At 37.9% G+C, this 18441-nt stretch overlaps 1 protein-coding gene across 5 annotated transcripts in view; it reads left to right on the top strand.

The window, feature by feature from the left end:
* LOC113230697 (CREB-regulated transcription coactivator 3-like) overlaps nt 1-18441 on the top strand; it is a 37854-nt gene extending 19413 nt beyond the window's left edge. For 3 of the 5 annotated variants that reach the window (XM_026464743.1, XM_026464741.1, XM_026464745.1), the window contains 7 exons: nt 1060-1167; nt 1551-1649; nt 2699-2707; nt 5145-5213; nt 7178-7273; nt 13034-13235; nt 15975-18441. In XM_026464743.1, the coding sequence (XP_026320528.1) occupies nt 1060-1167; nt 1551-1649; nt 2699-2707; nt 5145-5213; nt 7178-7273; nt 13034-13235; nt 15975-16138 (747 nt within the window). In that variant the 3' untranslated portion in view covers nt 16139-18441. The remainder of the gene's footprint in view (nt 1-1059; nt 1168-1550; nt 1650-2698; nt 2708-5144; nt 5214-7177; nt 7274-13033; nt 13236-15974) is intronic. The other 2 variants (XM_026464742.1, XM_026464744.1) reach the window with 2 other exon arrangements.

The raw sequence follows: 18441 nt of genomic DNA, 5'->3' as shown, positions 1-18441 counted from the left end.
GCGCAAACCCAGATTCATCCCCTAGTTCGCCACTATACGGGACTTGACACAGAATATAATAAAAGTCGGTTCTCATTACCGAAAGTATATTGAGAGAGAAAAACGCCTTGAATTAAAGAATAGCAAAATCAACCTTTAAAATAATTGCTCATTATACTAAAATTTAATCGCTATTTATAAAAATAAATCTTCATGCGTGAACAACCACCCTTAGAGGTGGATGATTTTCTTCAAAATTTAATGGAACCACTATGGAGCTACTGTCTTTCTAACAAAAATGCATCATAAAAATTGGTTGACAAATACCGGAGTTATCGCATAACATACATAAAAAAAAACATACAGTCAAATTGAGATCCTCCTCCTTTTTTTGAAGTCGGTTAAAAAACAGCTCAGCTCCCATGTTTATTGGCAAAACAGCATGCGCTCACGCCATATCGTTATGTAAAGGTATCTACGATAAACAGTTTGCAATTCTATACTTTGACTGGACATTTCAATACTTTCCTATAACGTGCCCTCTAGCGAGCGAATGGTGGTCCTCATTCACTCATATTCGCTTTGACTACTATATTCTAATTGCATGTTTCACTAAAGCAGATTATAAAATAGTGTGACCATATTTCATCGGATTTAATTTTTTTATTTTTCCACTACTACTTACATTTTTAGTTATGTCTCTTCCAATAAAAGTGGGTTTGTAATAATCATCACGATATGCACATGAATTGGCGATCCCATAAATATGCTGTTGTCTGTTTCCTGAAAATCCACACACACAGGAAACTTACAAAATTCTCCAACATCCCCAGACCTGCAAGGCAGATGGCAGGTCCTGCTTTTTTCCGGTTATATTGACATACGAAAAAATTCTACAGTCGTATATCCTAAAACCAGAAAACACTCGACCTACTTTAGAATTAACACAGCTAAAAACAAAAAAACCATTACCAGTTATGTATGTATGGTCACACTATTAACCAGCTCTTATTAATTAACTATCTCTTATAAATGTTAACTCTTACTTAACGCTGAACATTATATTCTGGCTGGTTTCAGAATATGTCACCATTGGACCACGGGTGGATACCATCTGGCTACCAGTCGAATTGTAGTCCGCCCTCGCAATATTCCTCAACGTCAAATATCAACATACCTTCACCTACGGTACGAATATTTTGAAAAGAGAGCAATATGATACCTAAGTTTTTTCTTTGTTACTCATACATAACCAAGTTATATTACCAGTATTGGAAGAGGAAAAACAAGGAACAATAAAAAAGCTGATATCCTGCTACAAAACCGAGTAACGTAGCAGTAACGTTTCTTCGCCTTACATAATCAATCTGGTGACCCGGTAATGTAAGAGGAAAACTTGGTTTTTTGGAATTTTATTAGAATTATTTTTAAAATACTTTGTTTTTTAATTCTTTGAATTCGTTTTGTCTCTCTCGCTTGATATTTAAAAAAATGTCTTAGAGAGACTTAACTTACATATCGTGGCCGTCGTCCTGCTTTTGCACATATAACTCTTAACATTATTATAATAGATGGTGCATAGTCCAGGCAGTCCGGCGGCGGAATCACCACAAACAACGGACTATAGCAACTTACACCAGCTATTACAACCTTTCGAGCAAATCACAATGGTAAGTGAATTTGTTCCTTGCTATATAACATTCAAGATTTATTTTTCTTTTAACGTTTACGATACATTTTGCTATATTGATTTCTCTTCTAGATCATTATAGTTTACATATTCTTACTGCGTTGAACTCTGAGGTTATATTTCACTATGCAATTGATTTTCCAAGTCAATAACAGCTATTTTTAAATAGATTTTTGTTTATGTTTCTATAGCCTCATAAGGTAAAGGTGGAAACATGTAAATTATAATCACAGCTAGTTAAAAATGCTTATTTGACTATTGCTTACGAAGAACCTAATAAGTTTTGCTAATAAATAACAAGAACATTGTTTTGTGTTAAGAAATAATCTCTTCTAAAAATCTTACAAACAAACAAAGTACCAGAAAATCCTATACAGGTGTTAATTTGATTACGTTACTCCCTACCGGCGGTGAATCCACAAAGTAAGGGGGTCACCACACTTGTCAACGCGAATTCGGCTTGAGCCGGGCAGAAACAGCGTTATGTTCAAGTAATTAGTGCGAAAAAGTCGTTACGCGTTGCCCTTGTATCGCCGACGCGAAACGCACAACATTGTCGCTCTTTTACACGGACAGAAAACTTTCTAACCGGTTTTATATGATTGTGTATCGATAAGTGTGGTGAAACAGCGTAACGAATCAACAGTTTCATATTCTGTGGCTCTAGTGAAAAGGGGTACAATTAAAAAAACCCAACTTTACAATGAGACGCGAAAAACTGTTAAAGCTTAACATGATATTAAGCGTTAAGTGTTTTTCGTGTTTCCTTATAAAGTTAGCTTTTTTTACTTGTACCCCTTTTCACTAGAGCCACAAAGTATTTGGTTCGTGTGGGTATGACCGTTTTGCATTTATTTCTTTATTACTTTAAACAAAGAGTTTTGACATTATAGTATATTTTTAAATGTGGCCCACCGTACTTGATATTTCTTGACACATACAAAAATTACTCCCCTTATTTCGCTCTCTATGAGTATGTTAGCAAATAAATTTGTTTTATATCCCATGTTCGTTGCTTCAATGGAATAGCAACAAGTTGTAAGTAAAAATGATATGCATGTTTCTTCTATAGCGATTTGCTTATTTCATGCTTGTTGACATGTCTATAAACCGACCAAAAACCCATTGGAAGTATTCTCTCTTTTATTTAAGGGCGACAAGGTATTCTACGTCAATATTAACTTTTGATGTACAGATACAATATTGGCCTTAACATTTTGTTGTTAAAAGTAAATATTGATTTAACAAATTAGTTATTGAAAATTCCACATGTCGAATGACTTAACTTGTGTGCCTTTATTTGAAAAGCGATATGAAATACTGAATTAATTCAAAAGTTGTCTAGACAATATGTACATGGTATGTATGAAGTTGGTGCCAAAACAAAAGAGCTTAAGCTTCGCAACAAACTTTACAAGTTACTTGATATGTATAATGAATACGAGTTCTTGGGTTTTCGCGATTGTTACACATAGGAAACGAAACTACTTTTTTCGTATCTATATCACATATATTTCCTTTTTTTTTTTTTTTCAAACAAACTAAAGGCTAACTGAGACAGAGTCTCTGTCTGAGTCAGCCGCGACCGAGGGATCGGTAAAGGGCCCGATTAGTTTGTTTCAAAAAACAGATATACGCTATTTAGTGTTCTTTTAAATAGTTTCATTTCCTTATTTAAATACGCGTGTATATAACCCTGGGAACTTTTGATTTATATTTTATTAAGAAAATTTGAGAAAAACATTTTGTTTTTTTACCAATTTTCAAAAATCGTCACAAAAAAGTTGTTTGAAAACCAAAATAAGCTACTTGAGTCAAATTCCTAGAAATCGCGTGTTTAAAAAAAATTTACTTGTCAACTTGCAAATGAAAGCTTACTGCCAAACTAAGCGTGTGCATTTAAAAAATCGTTTCTAAGAAGAACGAAAGCTTAGCGTTCCTTTTTAACCATAATGATTCTTTTGGGGACTAATATCGAATATTCTAAAATTGACTACTGTAGTTTCGCATCTTAATTAATCCTTATGAGAAACGTAAGAAATGTCGAATATTTACTTAATGATACTAAGTTATTCCTGTAAGAATTCGTTATTGTAATGGTGTTAGGTTGTAAGTAACATTACAATACTGAAAAGAATTCGCCCCGAGAAATAGTGCGCAGCTTGATAATTTGCATCCCTAATTGCTTCAAATCCCGCATTACGTTCGTAAACCTTTATATACACCAATATACAAAATTATCTTTTAAAAAAATGCGCTAAGTTTGGCAAGTTTTTACTCAAATAAAATACAAGTGATCTTGAAGATTTAGTTAAATTGTCAAGTAGATAATCTTTAAAGCAAACATTTATATTTTAACGGTTAAGTGAAGTTTCAATATCGGCACTCAAAAGGAAACATGAGTACGTACTTCACTTGAGAACAGAACGCACATTCAGAATAATAAGGCACTAATAAAAGCACTATAGAAAAAATCCAGTACGTCATATAAAGATGTACAATAATGTCTAAAGTAGTCGAGACTGAACACAAAAATTCGTTTTTAAACTTTGATACTTAATATTTTTCCCTATTATTCATGTGAACATAAAATTGGTTAAAAATGTTTATTTGCTTCATACTCGACTGCCGTAATAAACAAGGTTACGTTCTGGCAAAGTCCTTTCTGCAAATCATGTGTAGATATATTTTCTTTAAACAATAATTCTTTTATTATTTTAGACAATAAGAGCCAAATCACTTCGCACTGAGAGTATACCTATCAATTTGCACAAAGTGCTATTTTGTGTTTTGCAGCGGTAGATTGCGTAAGGCAATTTGAGTTCCTGTACAAAGGAAATGTCCTCCTATACTTCATTTTTTTAGCATTAGACAGAAGGAAATTTTGGGTCTTTAATCAGGCGCCATTTCAAGCAGTCATTTTGCAAGCAAAGCAATTTAATAAATACCGTATAATAACAATCAAAATTCTCAAAACATATTTGCTACCTTGATGTAATTATTAAAAAAATTTACACGTAATAATCACTAAAATAATTCTTATAAATAAATAAAGTAAAAATTAAAAATAAATAAATAAAATTAAAATAATTATTTTTCTATTTACATAATCTATTTCAAAGACTTGCACTATAAAAAAATTAAAGAAACGTAGGCTCTGAACATTAAACGGAAACTTTTATAAAATAATAACATATTATTATCATGTCATTTATAACTATAATTTATCATCAATTCTCCCGATGATTCTCTTTACTGTAATTTCAACAAGGTTTGTTGTCACTACTTCTATGTTCACAGTTTCTCTAATTCTAAAAAAACGAAGTATAGTTGGTACAAATCACGAAACAAAACACAAATACTCCTTTAGACAATAAATGTGCAACGAAAATCTTCTTATATATATTGCCAGATTGTAATCAATATTATAAAGTGTAAAGTAAAACCCGTGTAACGTTGGTGGATGTTGACCAAGGACTGGGCGCAGCTGGTGCAGACCCTCGTGGAGTCGGGCTGGGCCAACACCGTCCAAATCGTGGAAAGTGTACGACACCTCACACACACCTTGTTACCGCCTGGTTTTGGTGTATGCTGTACAACCTCCGTTCTAAATCTTTTATTTAGATAAATATCCTATGTGACATTAATAAGTACATTGTTTAACTTCGGTTACTAAAATTAGTAGCAGTAGAGCTCCGTGTGAAAGAGTTCGTTCAGGGAAATATTGCCACCTTACCTATTTCTGCCGCCAAGTAGTAATGTGAGCTTTAAAGTGTTTCGGTTTTGAAGGGTGCCCAATAATTTGAGGCTCATGGGATTTGTCAACTCATGTCTCAGGGTGAGAGCGCAGTGGCCGAATCCTTATATCTTTATCATTTAAAGCATTCCTTGCACTGGCACTGCAACTTTTATGGACTAACGTGTCGCTTACCATCAGGCGCACAACTTTTCCCGTCATTTGATATCATAAGAAAAATAACAACAACAAAATAAAAATTTTGCTTTAAAGAAACAAAGTGAATGTAATAACTTGATAGTTTATATTACACGACCGAAGAAATACAATTCATACTTCATACTTAACTCAATATAAAACATGATATTATTGTGTCTCCTACATAAAAGGACACTACTATCAAGAACATTGGAATCCAGTTAAACGAGTCAGTGTTATGATCCGCTATCTCCAATATCCCCATTTCTAATAAAATGTTGTTACATGTTTATTAATTAACGGGATACAATAGTTAGTTGCCTATTTAAGAAATACAAATACAGGTTTCTAAACCTGTAGCCAATAAGAATATTTTTTTCATGTTTTCGAATTGTAATTAATACAGCATATATCAATACTCAGCGTATAGATTTAGTTAAATTAGCTCGACTAGGTTTATTTTAAGCCTGACTTTGAAATTGTTCTAGAAAATGAACATAATACGTTCGTTCATTTTCTTTTAAGAGTCGTGAACATGATCAAAAAATATTTGCTCTTTTTTTTTTCGTATAAACGTCTAGCTTTTCTGATCAAGTTTCCGATTCTTTTTGGCGTTATTGTTTTTTGGTATAGCTTAAATTTCTATTATCAAACAAAATACTCATAGGCATGTGTACCATTTAAATTGCCTTGCAAAGTATTAAAAATTACTATTTAGGCGCGCTAGTGGATGTGAATACATGTTTCCAAGCTCTTCCTAAAATGGCGCTTTTAAACCGACCATTAGAAAGATCTGACTGCACCTTAGTTCCATTTAAAACAGATCTTAGGAGCTTGAGCTTGCAAACACGTATTTGGATGATACAGCGAAAAATTTGATTGCCTGAACTTTTCAGAATAGATATGACAAGCACTTAAATCTATATTCTTTCCACATTATTGTTATCAGATTAGATAGCATGTAGAAAATGTTTAGTACACATTCACAATAGCATGTGCCTTGTGAGAATTTTATTATTTTGATGTATTATTTTTGTTGACTAACTTTTGGCTGGTCGTATCTTTTTTGCGCTCTTTAATAATAGCTCTAGAATAATGCCCCTGTAATACTAAAATCCAAATCGACTGCATAGATTTAACTGGAATCTGTGAAATTTTCATGTAACTTTAAGTCCAGCCGTGAGTTTTCAATAAAAATTATCATTGTAAGCCTTATTACGTTATTTATTTTTATTCTTAAATTTGGAAATAAAGATACACCTTGATGGTTCATTCATGTAAAACAATACATTTTTAAGTCGTTTCCAGTGAAAGCTTTTCCATAATTTTTAATATCTACTTAAATTTGTTAATGTTATACACGTATTACATATTTAAGTTATCCGCTTGAGTTTTTACTAAAGTTTTTAGTGCTTAGTATCCCTATTTATTTTCAGCCTAGGTACAGATTGGTAGATTAGTAAATTGTCATGTATTTTTCCAGGGTTTGCTGCATTTCTCGGTGTTTTTTCTCGCTTTACGCAAAAGTGTTTTGTTTATAGGAATGAATTATAATTGTTTTTTTATGTCCGCAGTTGGATCAACCCCCTTCAAACTACAATACGTCGTATATGAACCACAATTCACCACACTCGCCTCAGACAACGAGTTCAGCGCACACCTACCCTCAGGTGAATTTACATAGATGACTAAAAACACATTTTACTAATCATTTGACAGCTTCCGTGAGCGAACTGTTACCATGCCAGACCGCCATGCAGAGGTCCCAAGTTAGATTCCCGGACCGGGAGAAATATTTGTATGGCCCACATTTATTTCTCTCGTGAGTTTGGGTGTACTTGGGGGTACTTGGTGTAACGGGCTGGTGTCCGCAACTCGACGTCAAGGCGCCTATTTTGCGTGTGGTGGGTGCAGGGTCCTACTCGTGCCACCCAAGCTCCTCCAGGAATCTCAGGAGCCTCCTCGGTTTGCTGAAGACTTCGGGGAGCGACCTTGGCACTCCAAGGTACTTTGCCCTGTAGTTGGCCACGCCGGAGCACTGTAGTAGGATGTGCGCAGCCGTTTCCTCCCCCTCCATGCACGCTCTGCATAGAGGGCTGTCTGTGATACCTAAATTGAAAAGGTGTTTATTGTATGGACCATGACCCGTTAGGGCGGCAGTTAGAGTGCGAAGCTCTTGCCTTTTGAGTTTAATAAATATGCGAGATAGACTGGCATTGAGCGTTGGGAGTGCTTCCCTCGCCTGTCGACAGACCGTAAGGGTCGTCCATGCATTATTATGTGACGATTTTGTACCTTTGTGTATAGTTGTTCTGAACCATTGGTAGGGGAGGGACACTATGGGTTCTGGTCCTACAGGGTCCATCTCCGACCCTTTTCTGGCTAGTTCATCTGCCGCATCATTGCCACGTAAGCCGCTGTGTCCTTCCACTCAACTGCAAGTCCACTGCAGGGCTACGTGGTTCTGTATACATACCTTCATGAGTGCTTGATGGCATTCATAAGCCCTGAGTTTATGTCATAGCTATTCAGTGCTTGTAGTACTGACATACTATCGGAGAGTATTCGAATGGAGTGGTTCTTAACTCTTCTCGCTATGATTGCTTCTACCGCCAGCTTGATGCCCATGCATTCAGCCTGGAATACTGTGTTGTGGTCACCAAGTGGTGTTGATATCCTGATATTGAGTACCTGTTCCTGAATTCGTTTTAGATCCGTCAGTGAAGACGCGAACCTCTCTGGGGTTCAGTCCTTCATTGGGCTCTTCAAACAATTGCATCTTGTATTTTTTGTCGAAGGTGTATTGTTTTGGGATCCTATCCACAGCCGCCTCCAGTAGCGTTTCCTCATTGACAGTCTTATAGAGGATTTCTGTGTGTGGGGTCCTCATGTGCTTCCAAAGGCCGGCTCTATTTAGACGCACTGCTGTTGACGCCGCTTCCTGTATGATGAACAGTGAGAGGGGTCGCAGGTCCAGCATCGCTTCGAGGGCCGCAGTTAGTGTTGTCCTCATGCAGCCGGTCGTCGCCACGCAAGCAAGTCTTTGGAATTTGTCCAGCTTGTCGGTCGCGGTTGTCAGCTTGGTTCGTAGCCACCATATTATGGCGCCGTAACTGATCATGGGTCTTATCACCGCTGTGTAAAGCCATAGTGTTATCTTGGGTGAAAGTCCCCATTGTTTACCCACCATTCTATGGCATTGCCAGAAGGTGATAGTGGCTTTTTGAATTTTGTTGTGCAGATGCTTGTTCCAGTTCAACTTGTTGTCTTGTATTGGCCCCAGGTACTTGACTTCGGTTGATAACTTTAGTTCTGTACTGAAGAGTTTGGGTAGTAGGTAGTTACCCAGTAGTCTTTTGTTTGTAAACATTACTAGTTCCGTCTTTGTCGGATTTACCGATAGTTCGTATGCCCTGCACCATCTTTCCACAATCCGGAGTGCAGCTTGTGTTATGTCGCAGAGTGTATTGGCATAATTTCCTGTTACCAGTATAGCTATGTCATCAGCATATCCTACTGTATAGAAATGTTCTATGTTTAGTTTGATGATGAGGTCATTTACGACCATGTTCCACAGCAGCGGCGACAGTACCCTCCTTGAGGGCACCCCTTCGCTACTATGGCCCATGGGGTCTCATTTGCTGTTGTTTTTATAGTTCTTTCTTTTAGCATGTTGCTAATCCAGCTGATCAGCACTTCATCCACTTCGTGTCTTCTCAGTCCTGATTGTATGCTGGAGAAGTTGATTTTATCGAAGGCTCCTTCATTATCTATAAAGGTGCCTAGGTAAATTGCTTTGTTTTTGAGGGCCACTTCTATCTTGCCCACAACGGCATGTTGGGCCGACTCAGTGGATTTGTCTTGGCTGTATGCATGTTGGTTTCCGTGTAATGGTATGTTCTTAAGCGCACTATCCCTCAGTTCTCTGTCACATAGCCTTTCTAATGTTTTCAAAAAGAACGAGGTGAAGCTGATTTGTCTGAAGGACTTCGCGTCAGTGTAGTCGTTTTTTCCTGGTTTCGGTATAAGTATGACTTTTACCTCTCGCCAGCTGTGGGGCACATAGGGGAATGCTAGACAGGCTCGAAAGACCAGTGTGTCCCCGCCCCATTGTAGGAGTGCGGGGAATACTCCATCTTGGCCCGGAGCTTTGTACGGTTCAAAGGTGTTTACTGCCCATTTTGTCTTTTCGTATGTTACTACTTGTTCAGCGTATCGCCAGTTATGGATCGATGTATTATAGTTCATTTCTTCGCACCTGTCGTCTTGAACGAACCTACATCCTGGGAAATGTGTTTCCAGTAGGGTTCTCTCCGTTTCCGCAGGGGAAGTTATGTATGTGTTGTCTATTTTGCGTATTGAACCTAACTCAGTTGAATTTGAGTTGCCTAGGATTTTCCTTATTCTGTTCGCTTGTGCACAAGACGTAATGTTCCCGCAGTAGCCTCGCCATGACGCGATGCTCCTGAACCGTATGCACTTTTTTAGTTTGGATTTGGCCGTCTTGTAGTTTTCCCAGTCCTCATCCGCGCACGATCGGTTTTTCGGGGATTCCGTTTCGGTTGTTGTTCTTTGATGGCTGTTTCTAAGCTAAATCTTATCCATCTGTGGTCCGAGAAGGATGCTTCTTCGGACACGTGCCAGTCTTGGACAAGATTTACTGCTCCTTCTGATGCTAGGGTTAGGTCTATAATCGTCCTGCATCTGTTATTTACGAAGGTTGGTACAGTACCTTTATTAAGGATTTGAAGGTTAGTTGTGAATAAGTATTCTGTTAGGTTCTTACCTCTGTCATTTGCGAGTTCCATGCCCGACAACGGATGGTGGGCATTGGAGTCAGTAGCCACGACGATATGCTGGCCGTTCTGCTCGTAGTACTTGATTAGCCGTTCCATTTCCTGCGGTGGTGGTACATCAGACTCCGCCATATAGACAGAGGCGAGCACCACTTCAGGTAGGCCTGTGGCCGTGTCAGCTAAAAGCTTGACGGCACACAGGTCTCTGGAACAGAATTCTGTTAGTGGCTGTACATGTAAATTATTAGAGTAGTAGATGCAATATAGATTTTAAGACTTTCGTGGTTATTCACTATTATTATATTCACGGGTTGAGTCAACCCGTGACCATGGAGCCTGCAACCGTTCCGAAATATCGGGAAAATAAAAAGAAGTCATACCGTGGTAAGAAATCTGATACTAGTGATAATCATTTAGTAGATGCAAGTTCGTGGTTTATCTGAGTTATTGGTGGATAATAGCTTACCTCTCAGATGTGAGAGTCCATTTATTTGGCCGCAGGCACTGATCCACGTTTCCTGGATCAGCGCCACGGCTGTGTTGTTTACCTCCAACCATTTCCGGAGCTGAACCGTTGCGGCCTGGCTGTGGTGGAGGTTGCTCTGGATGACTTGCAGTTTATTGAGCGAGGGGGATACCGCCATCACCAGACAGCAGCTCCACGTCCTCGTCATCGCTCAATCGGATGTCTCCCATCGCCAACACACACTCGTCGTCGCTAATGGACACCGCCGGGCATTCGTCGGTGTCCACAGGGTCGGGGGTCGAGGAGGGCCCTTTTCCTTCCCTGGTGATACCAGAGGAGGTAGAGGGCTCCGGGGAAACATCCATTTGTCCAGTGTCCTGTGTTGTTGTAGACATATTTTCTGGAGGCGCGTCAGTGTAGAGGCCCCTTTTCGACCTGAATCTCAGGTAGACCGTGCCCAGCTGAAATGTGAAGCGCCGGCCATGCCTCAGGACAGTGGGGACCAGATCTTCAGGGAGGCTCACTACCACGAAGATATGCCCACGTTGCTGATTCAGCTTGTGGACAAGCCAACGGTGAGCCTCCGCCCACTTGTTTGGCCACTTGAGGATGCGACCGATTCGGCGCGCATCCTCCCATTTACCGGGGATTTAGAAGTCCACCAAGAAGACCACCCTCCGGGGAGCCTCCGCCCCATTTTTCAATGAGAGGGGCTCCCCAGACGGCAGCCTGATGGTGCTGACGGCGTCCTCTAGCCACTGGAAAGTGACCTTGTCGCCGTAGACGGGTTTTCCCCGAAACTGTGGGCCGACGTCATCCTCCCCGCTCGGGCTCAACCCCCCAGTATTCCTTCATCCCTGCGTACGGCGCTCAACTGCGTAGGCATGAACGCAGGAGGGTGTAGGTTAAGACCGCCCACCACTTGCCATGATCCACCCTCATAAATGCATGGCCGGGCCGTGTTGATCGCGCCCTCACTGATAAGACTCAGACTGAAGTCGAGAGTTGTCAGTGTTGGCCCCAAGGTGTACCGACTACATCCTTGGGCATTCTGTGACAACATGTCATCACAGACTGCTCAAGAACTTCGCACGCGTGAAGGTGGAACAACTAACACACCCCGAGTTTGGGTGTAATTTGTGGTTGTCTATGTACGTAACCATGGCACCCACGACACAGGGTTTCCCTAGTGCGGGGCTACATTGAGTGTGTGCGTTATTCAAAAAAAAAATAATAATATTAATAATTTATTGATATTAGCTACAGCTCTCTCTCGGAATTGCATCTAGTCATATACCGTTAGCATAAATACCGCACGTACGTAAAGCAACTGCATTTACAAGAGAATTATTATTTTCCATTAAATGTACTGTTTCACTAAAGATGTAAAATTAAAAATAAATCTTTGTTAAAGTAATCTTACATGCATCTGCGTCTTATACAGTTAATAAATTCAGTTTATCGATACTGTTATAAGTAATTTATTGATTAAGATATAAAAATGGCGCAAATAAACCCATGAGGGTTGTAGTATTTCATGGCAGTCTGTTACGTTTCGCAAGTATTACGTAGACACCATAAATGAAACACAAATATGACACTATATGGCTCATTATTAAACAAGGCATCTATACGGTAATTGTAAAGGCTGAGAGAAGAAATAGATTTCTCACAGATGGCGCTACGGCAAAAAAGTCGTTAAAAACCAAAAACAAAGATCTGCAACAAACACGTAGAAAAATTTGTAAGGTCCGCTATTTGGTTCCATGGCTTAGTTGGCATAGCGTCTGGCACGGTTTGCTGGAAGACGTTGGTTCGAATCCATCGATCGAAGAAATTTTTTCTCAGTGTTCGATCTTTGTATTAATAATTATAACAAACTAGTGGAGTAATTTCATAAAAATAGTTGAATATCATAGTAGTTACACCATCGTAACTTTCAATAAACTTAATAATTTGATGTATTTTCTTGACTTGGGCAAAGTTTTGTAAATGTGAAAAACATGCGTAGCTCGCCATCTTTGCTTAGTCAAAGTTTTTAGTAGCAGTAGAGCTTGTGAAAGAGTTCATCCAAGGTAGTGCAACCACCTTACCTATTTCTACCTATACCTATGTCATGTAAGTTCAACTCGTGATAAAAGAGCGTCAAATATTCTTGAATTTCACAGTCACCACACCATCAAGCATCAAGCACAATGAGCAGTATGACTAGTATGAACAACACGACCAGCAGCGGATTCGAGCCGCGGCAACGCCCAAGAGATCCTGTGCCCGGTGGTGGCGCATTTCCCACGCTACAACCACTCGCCTCACCTTCCGCGCCGCAGACGCCTGCTACGCCCGCCTCCATACCCGATATCATACTCACAGGTATGAACTGAACATTCAACATCTGTACATATAAAGCACTACTAATAATCATAGACCTCGCTAAATTAATAATAGAAATAAAAAAAACAGCAAAACATCTAATTACAAAAGAAACGTTATCGCATTTCATCGGTAATTAAATATTAAATTTATGAATTTAATGATTGACGAATGAATTTAACACACACACAAACACACGCAAACACACACACACACACACACACACACAAAACACACACACACACACGCACATGTACACATGAGCATGCGCACACACATCGTACACGCACAATAAAGCATCCTGCGAACCAACTAAACACAGTTATTATTAATGTATAATTTGTTACTTGTATCTATAAATTCTGTTATAAGTTTACTTGCATATAATGGAATATCTCATTACACTAGTTATCCGGAGTTGACCGTTAATAGCTGCGATACAGTCGTAGTTATTATCGAACATAATCGTATCATGTCTATATTGTTATTGTTCTAGATATTCATTTTATTATTATTATTATTTCATCTCTATTTCTGGTTATATAGTCGATGATTTTGCATAACCGCCTTCTTTGGTAGGTGAGTTGAAATCACAGTACAGCTGCAAACTTGTACACACACACGATCGCTAAACTACTCCAAAATTCCATAGTAGTTCTCCTGGACAAATGGTAACCACATGGCACTAGGCTCTGCTGAAAACAGTATATTAATAAGATTATTCGAAATTAATAGGGTTCAGGTACTTGAACATAACGGTGGTTTTAACATCAGCAACCAGTGTTTATGTTATATATTATGGGTAATTCTTACAAAATCTCGAAGTTCTTGTCCTTTTGGTTCATAAATTAATGTTGCAAAAGAACATACAATATTGATTAGTCTGATTTAAATAAAATAACAATAATATAACAATGTCCCCAAAATCATTCCCTCATTATGTCCCAAGTTCCATAATCAAACATGTTCCGTGCTTTAAATCAACATATTTAACAAAAATAACCGTTAAATTTGATCATTTTGATCATTTGATCAAATAAAATATGTTTTTGCAAAATTAAAGCTATCCTGTGGTAAAAACACGAAAAATAAATTTCAAAAATCCATTATTATTCATGTCCCAACCAAAAAAATCATTCCCTCACACTTTTACCTTCACTCGATTTGTGAACACAGTTTTAATATTTGGTAAGTGCATTTTGTAAGTTTTTGGAAACTGACAAAATTCAACTTATGTGTGTAAAAAGTTTCTACTATGAAAAGATTTAACTTAAAATTCTAAAAATTACATTTTTGAAAGTTATTCCCTCATATCATATAAAAAGAAGTTAAGCATTTGATTTTGTTTATTAATTATTCATTCGGACGAGTTATTGGTAGCAGTAAGCTTACATAAAATATTAAGTCTAAAAGTAAGTTTACATCGCTATTTTTCTTGGTTTATTTTGATTTCGTCATTCCCTCACCATCATTCCCTCACGCTCAAACGTTCTGACTGCCATATACATTTTCTTAAAAGTCATTTATTTTGAGGACCACTATGTCAACAAAAACTATTTATATAAGTACTATGAAATTGACTAAAAATAAATACAAATTGTTCCTAAAAATTTTAATAAAAATCGAAAGCACGAATTACGAAATTTCATGAAAACTATATATACATACTTCGGGTACTGTAGGAACGAGACTGACGGCAGTCTATTACGTGGCAAATAACCACACTAATCGCCTGGTCTCAAATTAGAAAACTACTATTGATACACACAGGCCATGACCAATTTAGAAAAAAATATTACCCTATTCTCCTACCGGGAATCGAACTCCTATATATAATATCCTATCGACTGATATTAGAGAGAGTTACAAGAATTGGAGAGGATGTGGGTTATATTTGTCAGTACCTTACGGAGCAATAAACATGTTTGACGTAACTCCACTTATGCCATTCTTTCATGAGGGGAGCGATATAATAATCATTTAAAGATACGATCAGCTTAAGTAAGCTTAAGGGCGCGTTCCCACTATGTCGTCACGTTTTATTATCGTTGGACGACTTTCGGGTCTAGCCTGTTCCCATATCACGACTATCTGTCGTGGACGATTTTTTATCGTTGAACGACTGTCGTGACTAGCTGTTCCCACTAGATCGTGACGACAATTTATCGTTTCACGACAGCCTCCTTGTCGTTTGCACGACAGAATCGTTTGATGCACTGCAGTTGCTTGTATGTTCTTTTGGAAGCCGCTAGTGTGTGTTCGCTCGATATGGATGAAGACGAAATTTTAATAATATATTACTTTATAAAAATGCGGAAGAGGAAGCAAACAAAGAAAAGAAAATATAACGTGACGTATAAAATAAAACGTGACGACAATAGGAGCTGCGACAATCTGTCGTCACGTTTTTATCGTGACTTTTTTTATCGTCTGACGACTGTCGTTCTAGCTCTTCTCACAGTGACGACAGTTTGTCGTTGTAACGATAAAAAATCGTGAACGACAGTTAATCGTGTCGTGCTATATGTGAACAACTTCATTTAAATATACAAGCCACGACACTGTAAACTGCACGACAATCTGTCGTCACGACATAGTGGGAACGCGCCCTAAGTTTTTAAGTAAAAATGAAGTTTTTATTTCATAATTAATAGTATGAAATAAGTTTATGAGTAGTAGACTGTTAGACCTCTTCCTGTATTAATCAAATTATAACACGAAAATAATCACTTGTTGCAGATTATTCGGGAGAACTAGACAGAGAACTAGGCATATTCGGTGGCGAGGAAGTAAGTCAATTGCGAGCCGGTCTAGACCTCGACGACCTCACACTACTGGAAGAACCGAGCGCATTATTACCAGACTCGTCTGTCGAACATGAATTCCGATTGGACCGCTTGTAGTACCGTGTCACGCGATTCGCCCTGTCCCGCTCTAATGACCAGGTATTCTGTCCAATCGCGCTCAGTGGGAGCTACATTAAAAACGTAGCTATAGCTTGACTTTCAGTAAATCAGCATTCTGTTGGACCGCAGGCCACGAGGAATGCTCTGTTGACAAAATTAGTTCTTCTAGTGATCACTAGGAGAGCTTTACTTACAAAAAAGTCGCTAGTTATCGACTAAATTATTCACACTGTACAAACAAACTCGTGTGCTCAAGAGAGTTGTTTTCCCACGTTCCGAATACCATGGAAAAGCCGCGTCGGAAGTGATTAAGCTATAATCTGTGGTTAACATAATACGCTATAATCTATTGTTAAAATAGTGATCTCTATTGAATATTTTCTATACATTGACAGTGTTCTTTTAAGAGTGACAGATAGCACTCAATGTTTCTTATCCCTGAAAATATTTTTCGTCAAAACAAATGGCCCACTATGATATGTTTTTAAGTAATGTCTCGGTAATGTGGCTTGACAAAGGCGCAATTACAATTGCACTTTTGTCAAGCAACTATTGATTATTTCAATTTCTTATTTACTAATTGTTAAAAGACATAATTTGACGAAACTAAATATTGTCAAGATTGTACTTTGAAAATGTAAACGTTGTATTGGCGCGATTGGATCACCTGGGTTCTGGCTCTTTATCCCACACTTATCCATCCAAGGAAAGTGTCTCTGCTAATTGGTCAATATATTTCACCAATCTGCTTTATATATCAACCAGTCGCGACGCAACACGTGATTCTCGCAGTAAACTTATAAAAATTTAAAGCCACGATCAACTGTCGGGAGTCACAATCTGCTTTACTGACTGCTGGTGTTGTCTAAACATTGATGGTTTTTAATGATTAAAAAAACTGATTTTGTAATAAAACCAACATTCGATTTGTTTTATACGTATCAATTTCATACAACACTAGTTTTATTGCATGACCTTACCAATGCTTGGTTTAGATTTATCAAAACAATGTGTTAGAATTTAAGCCGAACATGTGTAAGACTCATGTTAAGTCAGAACTTTGAAAAATATTATCCGTGGCGCCGTTATCCGATTCGCATTCCTACTGTATGATTCCCTATTCGAAATGTTGTAAGGCAAAACTGTCTTTTATTATTTTTCTATGTGAGATTCGTGTTAGGTTGAATATTAGTTACTTTTTATTTTATAATAAATTGGATATTTCACTTTGAATACTGTACAATAATGGTCCAATAGCGGAGATCTGGTATCATTCGCATCACAGTCTATCTAGAGTTAACCTTGTGTTGTAAACTAAAAAAGTAATGTTTTTTTATTTAAAAACAAGCTATAAGCATATTTAATTATTAAAGTATGAAATTATTTAGTCTAATACGAATCGTGTGAAAGCGTGAATAAAGCCGAGTGCGCGAGTCGCGACGCAAGACTCCCTATACTTCATGACAATTTCTATCATTTCAAGTCTGAGTTAGTGAACGTAGGACTCGGTGTAGCATGTAGTTGTGTAAGTACGGCTAGAAGCTAGGTGCAACAGACGGCCCTAACATTCCCACCTGTGGCCGAGTGTCGAGTGGTCAGACACGCACCTACAAATGGTAGGCTAACTGTCAAGAGTGCAAGTGTTCATTGTGGTTTTAAAAAGTTTTACTCATGTTTCTAATTCGGAGGGATAGGTACGTTATAGATATAGATTTTTTAAACGATAATCGATCAATTTATCGACGATTGTACAGAATGAAGTGATTATTTTTAATAAGTATTGTGAATATTTACTCGAATATCATTAGGGAATTTAATTCGGATTTAATGGAGACATTTTCTTTAATAAATTCTACTTGGGACCTGTGTGGTCGTTTCTTTATATATAAATAAAACTTGAAAGTGTTCACTTTTATTGAAATTGCATTTAAACCGCTAATGTTGCATGCTAAGATAACAGCGCGCCTCTGTTCGTTATAATAAGCACTCGGTGTTTCTCTTTGTCGTTTTTCAATATCTCATTCAGCGATTGCTCAAGCGTTGACTGAATATCATCTATCCGAACGAAATATGTACGACTAGCCATTTGTCTTAGCTTTAATCCCTTGACGTTCATATAATTCGCACGAGCTTCTCACATGTTATTTAGCATGACATTATGCCCCAATTCCTGTATATTGTAATTTTTTAGAATAACCGTTTTAGATCGTTGTACATAAGAAAGAAGTTGTTATTGGAGTTTTAATAAGCTTTTGTCGCAAACATATCTGTGTATGTACGTACGACGTTGTGTGGTTGCG

The sequence above is a fragment of the Hyposmocoma kahamanoa genome, unplaced genomic scaffold (assembly GCF_003589595.1).
Source record: "Hyposmocoma kahamanoa isolate Upper Pololo Valley unplaced genomic scaffold, ASM358959v1 64, whole genome shotgun sequence".
Taxonomy (NCBI): domain Eukaryota; kingdom Metazoa; phylum Arthropoda; class Insecta; order Lepidoptera; family Cosmopterigidae; genus Hyposmocoma; species Hyposmocoma kahamanoa.
The sequence above is the reverse complement of the archived record's forward strand: the minus strand, read 5'-3'. Positions and strand labels throughout refer to the sequence as shown.